A 12,363-nucleotide genomic window follows, 5' to 3' on the forward strand; every position below is an offset into this window, starting at 1 on the left:
TAAAGAAAATATATATAGCTTAAAAGAACATAAGATCAATCGAATATGAAGTTCAAACAATTTAAGTTAATCTGATGTTGCTGTCATGTTATGAAGATGAAGAAGCAGTGGTATGTAATGCAACTAAAGAGGCATAAATGCCATCTTTGATATTGAGAAGTTCCTCATGTTTTCCTTTTTCTGCAATGACTCCATTTTTCATGACAACGATAACATCTGCTCCCTGAATTGTGGACAGCCTGTGGGCCACCACTAGTGTCGTTCTGTGTACAATAACTCGATCAAGTGCATCCTGTACGACTTTCTCGGATTCAGCATCGAGTGCACTTGTCGCCTCGTCAAGTAACAAAATCTTTGGAGCTTTAACGATGGCTCGTGCTATCGCAACTCTTTGCTTTTGGCCTCCGGATAATTGGATCCCTCGTTCGCCTACATACGTATCATACCCCTGGATTCACATAAAAATGTTTTAGACTTACTGGATCCATTTGGGTAATTTTTTAATCTTAAATGGGTCAATTTGAAAAGCGTATAAGTTCATTGGGTCGAACAAGTCAAATGAACTAACTATGCTCAAAGATAAATTTTTTATTACTAATTCTATTTAATGAATCAATGATGATACTTCTAAAGCTGTAAAAGACAGAAAAAGTACAATGTAGTGATGATATTTTTAAAACTGTGTATTTTTTTGTTTAGGGACAATTAATATGTGACAGAGGGAGTAGTAATTTTATAAATCTTTTAAAAACAGATAAAAAATTCACTTTGGGTCAAACTAAATCAACCCGGACTAAACAAAATGACCCGTTTCGACCCAGAACTGTTATCCAACCTGTTTGACCCAGCATCCTTCCACCCATGTTTCATTATACTTAAAATGTTTGTCTACACGGTTCAGGGTTGTGCATGAATGAATCTGAAAGATAAAGGTCGAATATATATACGTTGTGTAAGCTACTGATGAATTCATGGGCATTTGCCAATTCTGCAGCCGCTATGACTTCTTCCTCCGTCGCATTGCCTTCCTTACCATATGCAATGTTTGCACGAATCGTATCATTAAACAATACTGGCTCTTGGCTAACTAGACCCATCTGCTGCCTCAACCATTTCAAATTTAGCTGTCGGATATCGACTCCATCAAGCGTTATCTGTCCCGAATCAATATCATAAAACCTTTGCAACAGAGAAACAACTGTCGATTTTCCACTTCCACTTTCTCCAACAAGAGCTACGGTCTAATCAAATATAAAACATAATTGTTTTATTAAACATGAAACAAATAAGCTTTTTAAGGTATAAAAAGAAAATTTTGAGAAAAAAAAAAAGCGGTTACTTGACCAGGACGAATTTCTAAACAAAGGTCCCTGAAGATTTCAACGTCGGGTCTTGAAGGATACTTGAAATTAACGTGACTAAATTCGATATCTCCTTTCACGTTTTCTAATACGGTTCCAGACTCGTCAGTATAGTCTATCTTTGACTTTTGGTCAAGAAGAGCAAAAACCGAAGCAGCAGCAGATTTGGCCTTTCCAGAATCAGGAACAAACGATCCCGATTGAGCGATACCCATTGCTGACATACTCAATCCCAAAAATACCTTCAAATACAAAAAAATGTCTCGGGTCAACTCAAGTCAACTTAGACCTTTAACCCACCCGTATGACCCTCCTAACTTATCACATGAGTGTGATCAGCTTACCTGGAACACTTCAGAGAATGTAGTATGACCCGCTTCAACAAAACGAGCTCCAACATAAAAGCTTGTTGCGTAAACTAAGAATAAAAAAAACATGGACGACCCAAAACCAGCACCGCTAACAAAACCCTGTTTAATTCCCGCTTTTCTAGGTCCTTCACATTTATTTTCATATAGCTTCATCACCTTATCTTCAGCACAAAATGATGAAACTGTTCTAATGCTTCCTACTGCATCACTCGCAACTTGACTTGCATCCTCGTATAGTTTCTACAAGCGAACTTAAACCAGTTTACTAAAGGTAGCATTTTCAACCCATTCAATTATAAGTAAAACCATATAATGTAACAAGTGACTCACCTTTGTATCAGCACTGAAACCGCTAATGAACTTCATCTGCAGGTACGTATTAATTACTAATAACGGTAACAAAAGTAAAATGATAAAAGCCAATTTCCAGCTTCCCAAAAACGCAACGAATAAACCGCAAATTGCAGACGATGTGTTCTGAACGATTAACGAAAGGCTGTCCCCAATCAGACCTCTAACAGAAGCTGCATCTGTAGACAGCTTCCCGCCTATTACACCGCTTGAATTTTCCGTCTTATCGAACCAGCTTATCTCCATTCGAACCAATTTCTCAAAGCATTTTAATCGAATCCTCCATATTAACTTACTCCCAGCTATACCAAAAAAGTAGGTCCTAAATGGTGCTGATATTAATATAACGAAACCGAGTACGAAAAGCATCGACGCCCAGAACGCTGTTTCCTCTCGAACCTCGTGAGCCGGCTTAAAGAAATCTTTTATAATAAACGAAAGAAGATACCCGAAAATCGGTAAGATTGAACCACTAACTGCAGCAGCTATACAACCTAGTAGTAAAACTGGGATTTCGGGCTTGTTCATATACGCCAATCGAACAAGCGACTTACTGGAAGCCGTATAAGAATCTGAACGATTATCATTATCAAGTTTACATTTATCAGAACCAGTACTGTTACTGATTTTAGATGATTCTTGGCTTAAAACAGAAACGGGATGACTTGAATTTTTTCCAGATGTCATGTTAATATTATGATCATCATCTTCTTGTTTTGGTGAACATTTGTTGAGTTCTTGTAATCGTATTAGCTGGCAGTACGCACCTTCAGGATCTTGTAATAGCTCAGTGTGTGAACCTGCAAGTTGATTAGTTATAATCAAAAAACAACATGTGTTGCAAAGAAATTAAAAACTAGCTATTGGTGCCCAAATAGGCGGGTCAGATGAGTTGGGTAATGAGTCAAAACGAGTTATGGCTAAACAAACAGCATCAATATGGGTCGACATACATACACAAATTTTTCCGTATTTCAAATGGTATTATTCAATATAAATACAGTAACTTTTATGTATATATAGCATAGAAAATAGTTTGGGTTAATTTTACTTATTTGACCAGTCCCCTTTTAAATAACATATAAAAACACAACTCAAATTGACACACTTATTATTCAAAACGCGACCATTGATAAAAGTCAATGCTACACTACATGACACATGTGATACATTTTCCGAAAAAAACATAAACATTAGAAAAAACATACGAGGAAACAGAAAGTAAGTAAAAGAAGGACCTTTCTCTACAATCTTGCCATCTTGAATAACAGCAATAACATCAGAATTAATTATCGTGGTCAAACGATGAGCTAGAATAACAGTCGTGCGATTAAGCATAATTCTATCGAGTGCCTCTTGAACTATCCTTTCCGATTCTGCATCGAGAGCACTCGTAGCTTCATCCAATAATAAAATCCTCGGGTCTTTTATGATCGCCCGGGCTATCGCAATTCTTTGCTTTTGCCCTCCCGACATTTGTGTTCCATGATCACCAACCATTGTATCTAATCCCTGTTGCATATATATAATTAGAGGTGGTAAATTGGGCGGGGCGGGTCAAAACAGGTAAAGTTGACCAGAAAACACTTTTTCCATGTTTTGTGTCAATAGTTCATGTGTATACAAATTGCTAATTATATATAAAAAATATTGTAGACGTTGAAGGATCTTAGAATCAATCTAACTCGATCTAGAGGCGGAATAACACTAGAACGGGCAATAAACCGAATATCCAAGGGTTTCGGGTTCGTACGAGTCAAACCAAGATTACATCTTGATTAACACGATGCTAGATTGATATTCTGTGGTATTTTGGAAGTAGGGACTGAGTTGCAGGCGACTTAGGGTTGATATGATGCGTAACCTAATAAATGAGGCTTAAACCCGTTTATCTACTCTCTGCAGTGACAGTCAGTTGACCGACTGTCTGTTGAGTCGATCGGAGATCAACTTACACCGACCCGGACTGTCGGTCGACGATGACTAGACTAACTCAGTCAGTCAACTGTCAGGTCAGTTCAACTATTGATTTGAACGTTTACGTACATTAACTAATATTCAATAGTCACACACATAGTTAATTATTACAGACCGAGTTATACGTTAAAGAATAGAGAACTAGGGATTAACGAATATGCATTAACAAATATACAAATGGATTTTTAAATGAACCTTGGGGAATTTGTCAATAAAAGTAGCAGCATTTGCCAGCTCAGCAGCCGCCTTGATTTCATCGAGTGTTGCATCATCCTTCCCGTAAGCAATATTATCTTTAATGGTGGAACTGAACAAAACAGGTTCTTGGCTAACAAGACCGATTTTTCCTCTAAGCCATTTTAGTTGGTAGTCTTTGATATTAATCCCATCGATAAAAACTTCACCTTTTTGGGGGTCGTAAAACCTTTCAATGAGACTGATTACGGTTGATTTCCCACTTCCACTCTGTCCAACTAACGCTGTTGTCATCCCACTTTGTATCACTAAAGAAAACCCATTAAAAATGTTTTCTTCGGGTCTTGTTGGATAGCTAAAAGTAATATCCCGTAGTTCGATATCACCTCGAATATCATCCGGTTGTTGACCGCTGATGTCATAAGGATCTATTTCTGACTTTCTTTCGATTATCTCGAATAGTTTAAACGCTGCTACTCTTCCGGCAGTGAACGCAGTTAAACATGGTGATACCTGGCCTAAAGCACTAGTAAAAACATTTTTGTCAATATACAAAGTTATTTGTTTATAACTTAAAAGCGAAACTGAAAACTGAAACAAGAATCTGAAAGGTAAAACGCAAATCTGAAAATTGAAACGTGATACTGAAAACTGAACGCGTTTACTAAAAACACGAAGCTAAAAATTGAAATATATATCACGAAAATTCAAGAAACGGGTCCCGGCGACCCATTTGGAACCTACCCGTTCGAATTTTCTAAAAATTCCAACCCGTCCGACCCAAAACCAGTTAGGTCTCGACCCAACCCGACCCATTTGGCCCCTCTAAAAATTCTGGCCCGTTCGACCCAAAACCCGTTTGGGTATCGACCCAACCCGACCTGTTTGCCGGGTATAATTATAAGTACTTATTTAAGAAGTTGAGCAGAATGCACTTACAAGGATCCCATCAAAAAGGCGATGACTATGTTAATGACCTGGCCTCCGGTGTAACCTTTTTCGACAATCATTATACCACCAAACCAAATGGACAAAGAGTAACAACCGAATACACAAAACATAAATATTCCCGAACAAACTCCAACAACCAGACCCTCTTGAACACCAGCCCGATAAGTTTCCTTAAGAGATTTGTTGTACTTGACGATTGCTTGTTTCTCCCCTGTGAATGACGCAACCTGTATATAAGTATTAGTATTAAAAATTATTAATAAGAATTAATTATGATAATTTAGATAACATAAAGTGACATAATTTATTCTTACGGTTCTAATAGAACTAATTGTTTGTTCAACAACAGCTGCTCCAACAGAATAAGCAGCTTGGCTTCTTGACATTAGCTTTGTCACCATTAAAGTCATAAAACCAGCTGATATAACTAAAGGAGGAACCGTAGATACTAATACAACCGAAAGTAGCCACCCTCGTGAAAACGCAATCACGAGCCCTCCAATAAATGTTGAAACTACCTGTATGAATTTTCCAACCTGAACATTCATCAAGAAAACTTTTTTGAAACTTGATTTTATTATATTAATTCTAAGCATTTTAAATATGATACAAGAACAGTTTACCTTTTCTCCCATAGCATCCTGAATAATAACGGTATCACCAGACATACGTTCGACAATTTCTCCAGTCTTGCTTTCTTGATCAAAGAATCCCACATTTTGTCTAAGTATAGTTTTCAAGTATAAACTTCTGATTCGTGCAGCCTGCCTCTCTCCGGTTACCATCCAACAAACCACCTCTACAAATTTATTAAATATTGTTAATTAATTGGTTTATTAAAAAATAATAAATAAATTTAGTAAAGAAGCAGGAAATTAGATTAACAAGCTTACGAAAAAAGGCTGCAGCGCCGGCCCCTAGAGCCAAGTAGACATATTTGAGAGAAACCTAATAAAAAAAATTTTGAAAGTTAGAGGATGATACATAATGCAATTTTCTATATCTCAAAGAAAGTTATAAATTACGGAGTAATAAATAAGTATATTAATCCTGATTCCTATATGTATGTTACTTATGTTCAGGCTCGTCAACCTGTCAAAATGGGTTACATTTTGTATGGGTTGGGTCGACTCAAAATACTTATTTCCAAGTAGCAGTTTTTCCATATAAAGAGTGTCAAATTTGTTTACAAAAGATATAGTATTTTTGAGTAATCATCTGATTATTTGAAGGTAGTTAAAGATAGTGACTTTCCACCCGTTTGGACAATTTTTAACCAAATTTTAATATGCCACCTTTTTTTATATAAATTTTTTTTACAACTTTATGTAATACAGTAAATTTCTAACCAATTTTTATAAATGTTCTACCTTTGAAATCTGATGAACAAGGAGCTTGTTATCTGTATTATGTCCAAATATGTCAATTAGCTCCCCAAGTATCACTGTCTGCATAGGCATGATAATCCCACTTCCAATTGCATTAATCGTTCCAATGATCATAAGAACATAGTCGATTGAGTCTGCAAAAGTAAATAGCTTGTAATACGGGACCACATCATGTGCTGTAATCTTCTGCTTAGCAGAATCTTTTGGTTTCTTAGATATTTCTGGAGCTTTCGATGTAACGCCTTTTTCTGGCTTCATGTCTTTTACAGCACCACTTTCAACATCCATTCTTCGTATTTTAATCACCGCCTAACAAAAAAGAACCGTGAATCTGATACAAGAGAATATAATGTGATCGATATGAACTCACGTACATGGATCTTTCTTACTGCACATCTTAAAAGGTTTAAATATTGTCTTATATATTTGACAAGGAACAAATAATGATAATGAAACTAGCCGATTCATACATGGAATATTGGGATCGGAACATAAAAGTTTGGTAAAAACCAAGTTTACTCTTATACCAAGATATGAAACACATTTAGCTTTTTTCATTAGCAACAATAAAGCCAAATGATCGAAGCTTTAAAGAATATGCCTTAAATGTCTGTCTAGTGAAATCGGTCTTATTCAACTAACAAAATATTATCTAGACTGAAATCATATATGTAAAAGAGAAAAATAAAACAGTGATTATATATGACTGTAGTGACCCGAATTTTTCCGAACCTTTCTATGATTATATGTTTAATGAAAACTATATTTACATGATTAAATGTTTCCAACATGTTAAGCAATCAAACTTGTTAAGACTTGGTTAATTGAAACGGAAATTTTGTAAACGTCTGATTACCCAGTTTGACCAATGATTCACGAACGCTATAAGTTGTATATGACATGATGATACATAAATGAATAAATATATATGTTTAACATGATATAATGATCATCAAGTATCTCATTAAAAATAGTAACAATAAGTTATATACTTAAAAAGGAGACTATTGACGTATGAAACTCGAAACGATACATATAACGATTATCGTTATAACCACGTCTTACTAAATATATATGAAGCATATTAATACATTGTTATATTATATATAACATGATAATATGATAATTAAATATATCATTAAGTGTATTAACAATGAACTACATAAGTAAAAACAAGACTACTAACTTAAGGATTTCGAAACGAGACATATATGTAACGATTATCGTTGTAACGACATTTAAATGTATATATCATATTAAGATATATTAATATATCATACTATCATGATAATATAATAATTTAAAATCTCATTTGATATTATAAACTTTGGGTTAACAACATTTAACAAGATCGTTAACCTAAAGGTCTCAAAACAACACTTACATGTAACGACTAACGATGACTTAACGACTCAGTTAAAATGTATATACATGTAGTGTTTTAATATGTATTCATACACTTTTGAAAGACTTCAAGACACTTATCAAAATACTTCTACTTAACAAAAATGCTTACAATTACATCCTCGTTCAGTTTCATCAACAATTCTACTCGTATGCACCCGTATTCGTACTCGTACAATACACAGCTTTTAGATGTATGTACTATTGGTATATACACTCCAATGATCAGCTCTTAGCAGCCTATGTGAGTCACCTAACACATGTGGGAACCATCATTTGGCAACTAGCATGAAATATCTCATAAAATTACAAAAATATGAGTAATCATTCATGACTTATTTACATGAAAACAAAATTACATATCCTTTATATCTAATCCATATACCAACGACCAAAAACACCTACAAACACTTTCATTCTTCAATTTTCTTCATCTAATTAATCTCTCTCAAGTTCTATCTTCAAGTTCTAAGTGTTCTTCATAAATTCTACAAGTTCTAGTTTCATAAAATCAAGAATACTTCCAAGTTTGCTAGCTCTCTTCCAATCTTGTAAGGTGATCATCCAATCTCAAGAAATCTTTGTTTCTTACAGTAGGTTATCATTCTAATACAAGGTAATAATCATATTCAAACTTTGGTTCAATTTCTATAACTATAACAATCTTATTTCAAGTGATGATCTTACTTGAACTTGTTTTCGTGTCATGATTCTGCTTCAAGAACTTCAAACCATCCAAGGATCCGTTGAAGCTAGATCCATTTTTCTCTTTTCCAGTAGGTTTATCCAAGGAACTTAAGGTAGTAATGATGTTCATTCGATTCATACATAAAAAGCTATCATATTCGAAGTGGTAAACTAGTAATCACTAGAACATAGTTTAGTTAATTCTAAACTTGTTCGCAAATAAAGTTAATCCTTCTAACTACACTTTTAAAATCAACTATACACATGATCTATATCTATATGATATGCTAACTTAATGATTTAAAACCCGAAAACACGATAAACACCATAAAACCGGATTTACGCCGTCGTAGTTACAACCGGGGGCTGTTTTGGTTTGGATAATTAAAAACTATGAAAAACTTTGATTTAAAAGCTATACTTCTGGGAAAATGATTTTTCTTATGAACATGAAACCATATCCAAAAATCATGGTTAAACTCAAAGTGAAAGTATGTTTTTCAAAACAGTCATCAAGATGTCGTTCTTTCGACGGAAATGACTACCTCTTTCAAAAACGACTTGTAACTTGTATTTCTGACTATAAACCTATATCTTTTCTGTTTAGTTTCATAAAGTCAAGTTCAATACGAAACCGTGGCCGCTTAAATCACTCAAAACGGATTAGAAACGAAGAAATGGCGAGCAAAACAAAATTGGTAAAAAACTACTCATTTTAGCTACGTGAAAATTGGTAACAAATCTATTCCAACCATAACTTAATCAACTTGTATTGTATATTATGTAATCTTGAGATACCATAGACACGTATACAATGTTTCGACCTATCATGTCGACACATCTATATATATTTCGGAACAACCATAGACACTCTATATGTGAATGTTGGAGTTAGCTATACAGGGTTGAGGTTGATTCCAAAATATATATAGTTTGAGTTGTGATCAATACTGAGATATGTATACACTGGGTCGTGGATTGATTCAAGATAATATATATATCGATTTATTTCTGTACATCTAACTGTGGACAACTAGTTCTAGGTTACTAACGAGGACAGCTGACTTAATAAACTTAAAACATCAAAATGTATTAAAAGTGTTGTAAATATATTTTGAACATACTTTGATATATATGTACATATTTGTTATAGGTTCGTGAATCAACCAGTGGCCAAGTCTTACTTCCCGACGAAGTAAAAATCTGTGAAAGTGAGTTATAGTCCCACTTTTAAAATCTAATATTTTTGGGATGAGAATACATGCAGGTTTTATAAATGATTTACAAAATAGACACAAGTACGTGAAACTACATTCTATGGTTGAATTATCGAAATCGAATATGCCCCTTTTTATTAAGTCTGGTAATCTAAGAATTAGGGAACAGACACCCTAATTGACGCGAATCCTAAAGATAGATCTATTGGGCCTAACAAACCCCATCCAAAGTACCGGATGCTTTAGTACTTCGAAATTTATATCATATCCGAAGGGTGTCCCGGAATGATGGGGATATTCTTAAATATGCATCTTGTTAATGTCGGTTACCAGGTGTTCACCATATGAATGATTTTTATCTCTATGTATGGGATATATATTGAAATATGAAATCTTGTGGTCTATTGTTGCGATTTGATATATATAGGTTAAACCTATAACTCACCAACATTTTTTGTTGACGTTTTAAGCATGTTTATTCTCAGGTGATTATTAAGAGCTTCCGCTGTCGCATACTTAAATAAGGACAAGATTTGGAGTCCATGCTTGTATGATATTGTGTAAAAACTGCATTCAAGAAACTTATTTCATTGTAACATATTTGTATTGTGAACCATTATGTAATAGTCGTATGTAAACAGGATATTTTAGATTATCATTATTTGATAATCTACGTAAAGCTTTTTAAACCTTTATTGATGAAATAAAGGTTATGGCTTGTTTTAAAATGAATGCAGTCTTTGAAAAACGTCTCATATAGAGGTCAAAACCTCGCAACGAAATCAATTAATATGGAACATTTTTAATCAATAAGAACGGGACATTTCAGTTGGTATCCGAGCGTTGGTCTTAGAGAACCAGAATTTTGCATTAGTGTGTCTTATCGAGTTTGTTAGGATGCTGATAGTGTTCCAAAAGAACATATATTTAGTAGCAATATCGTTCCAATATGTAAAGTTTTTAAATGTAATTTCCTTATTTTTAGTTGTAATAGTTAAATAAATAAGTGCGAAGACGAAAGACGCAAATCGCTCGAAAATGAAGATTTAAAGACAAAAACGAAGATTTGAAAGACCAAAACGTCCAAAAAGCTCAAATGTACAAGATACAATTAAAAAGGTTCAAATTATTGATGAAGAACGTCTAAAAATGACAAGAGTACAAGTTACAAAACGCAAAGTACAAGATATTAAATTGTACGCAAGGACGTTCGAAAATCCGGAACCGGGGCATGAATCAACTTTCAGCGCTCGACGCAACGGTGTAAAAATTACGAGTCAACTATGCACAAGAATAAAATATAATATTTAAATAATTCATAATAAGAATAATATTAAATAATAAAAAGTTGTTAATTGAGCATAGTTCAGGGGTCGTAAATAAAAATTCAATTTCAACTTTTGCATATATAAGGCAATGTAGTTCGTAGATTGGAGGATACTTTCTTCGATCATATTTTCTATCCCTTTTTCGATCATCTATCAAATATCTATATCTAATATCCAATATCTATATTCTATATCTCTATCATAATGTTAACTTAATAAGATATAACAATAATCTTAATTTTAATTTTAAATTATGATAATAATAAGATTTATGATAGAGATCGTTTGAGTGTGTAAGTCGAAATTCTGTCCGTGTAACGCTACGCTATTTTTAATCATTGTAAGTTATGTTCAACCTTTTTATATTAATGTCTCGTAGCTAAGTTATTATTATGCTTATTTAAAACGAAGTAATCATGATGTTGGGCTAATTACTAAAATTGGGTAATTGGGCTTTGTACCATAATTAAGGTTTGGGCAAAAGACCGACACTTGTGGAAATTGGACTATTGACTATTAATAGATGGGGGGTATTGTCTAATTGAGTGACAACTCATTGGAGTCTGTCGAACCTATCTTCAAATTAATTATCCTAATAATTAATAATGATTATGGTTGTCCTATTTAGTGACGTTCATATGGAATCTATTATAATCATTTAATTAATTATTCGGGTTGGGTAATTGATTATTCAAACTGATCAAGTGGGTAAATTAATATTCATATCTAATCAAAACAGGGGTAGATTACATACAGTGATAACTGGTGTAATTGTTGACAGAAGTGATAACTGCGTCACAGTTTAAATCCTTAATTAGTTGGAATATTTGACTTCGGGTATAAGGGTAATTTGACGAGGACACTCGCACTTTATATTTATGACCGATGGACTATTATGGATAAAAACCAGATAGGTATCAAATAAACCATGACAAAGGACAATTAACCCGAGTAACAATTAATTAAAATCAAAACGTCAAACATCATGATTACGGAAGTTTAAATAAGCATAATCCTTTTATTTCATATTCTATCGCAATTTTATTTATTGTTATTTTATTTATCGTCATTTATTTATTTTACGCACTTTAATTATTGTCATTTATCTTTACGCTTAAAAATATAAAATCGAC

General features: G+C 33.7%; 1 protein-coding gene across 1 annotated transcript; it reads right to left on the bottom strand.

Moving 5' to 3' along the window:
• Window positions 1-88: 88 nt before the first annotated feature.
• On the bottom strand, window positions 89-6,882 carry LOC139871105 (ABC transporter B family member 11-like). Its single transcript, XM_071858862.1, has 12 exons — window positions 6,577-6,882; window positions 6,100-6,154; window positions 5,830-6,005; window positions 5,521-5,742; window positions 5,195-5,433; window positions 4,256-4,781; window positions 3,322-3,595; window positions 2,063-2,883; window positions 1,706-1,972; window positions 1,340-1,603; window positions 948-1,241; window positions 89-448 (listed from the first exon to the last, which is right to left on the bottom strand). The coding sequence occupies exons 1-12, from the start codon at window positions 6,880-6,882 to the stop codon at window positions 89-91; spliced, it is 3,804 nt and encodes a 1,267-aa protein (XP_071714963.1).
• Between the last annotated feature and the right edge of the window lie 5,481 nt (window positions 6,883-12,363).

The sequence above is a fragment of the Rutidosis leptorrhynchoides genome, chromosome 1 (genome assembly GCF_046630445.1).
Source record: "Rutidosis leptorrhynchoides isolate AG116_Rl617_1_P2 chromosome 1, CSIRO_AGI_Rlap_v1, whole genome shotgun sequence".
In the NCBI taxonomy this organism is placed as follows: domain Eukaryota; kingdom Viridiplantae; phylum Streptophyta; class Magnoliopsida; order Asterales; family Asteraceae; genus Rutidosis; species Rutidosis leptorrhynchoides.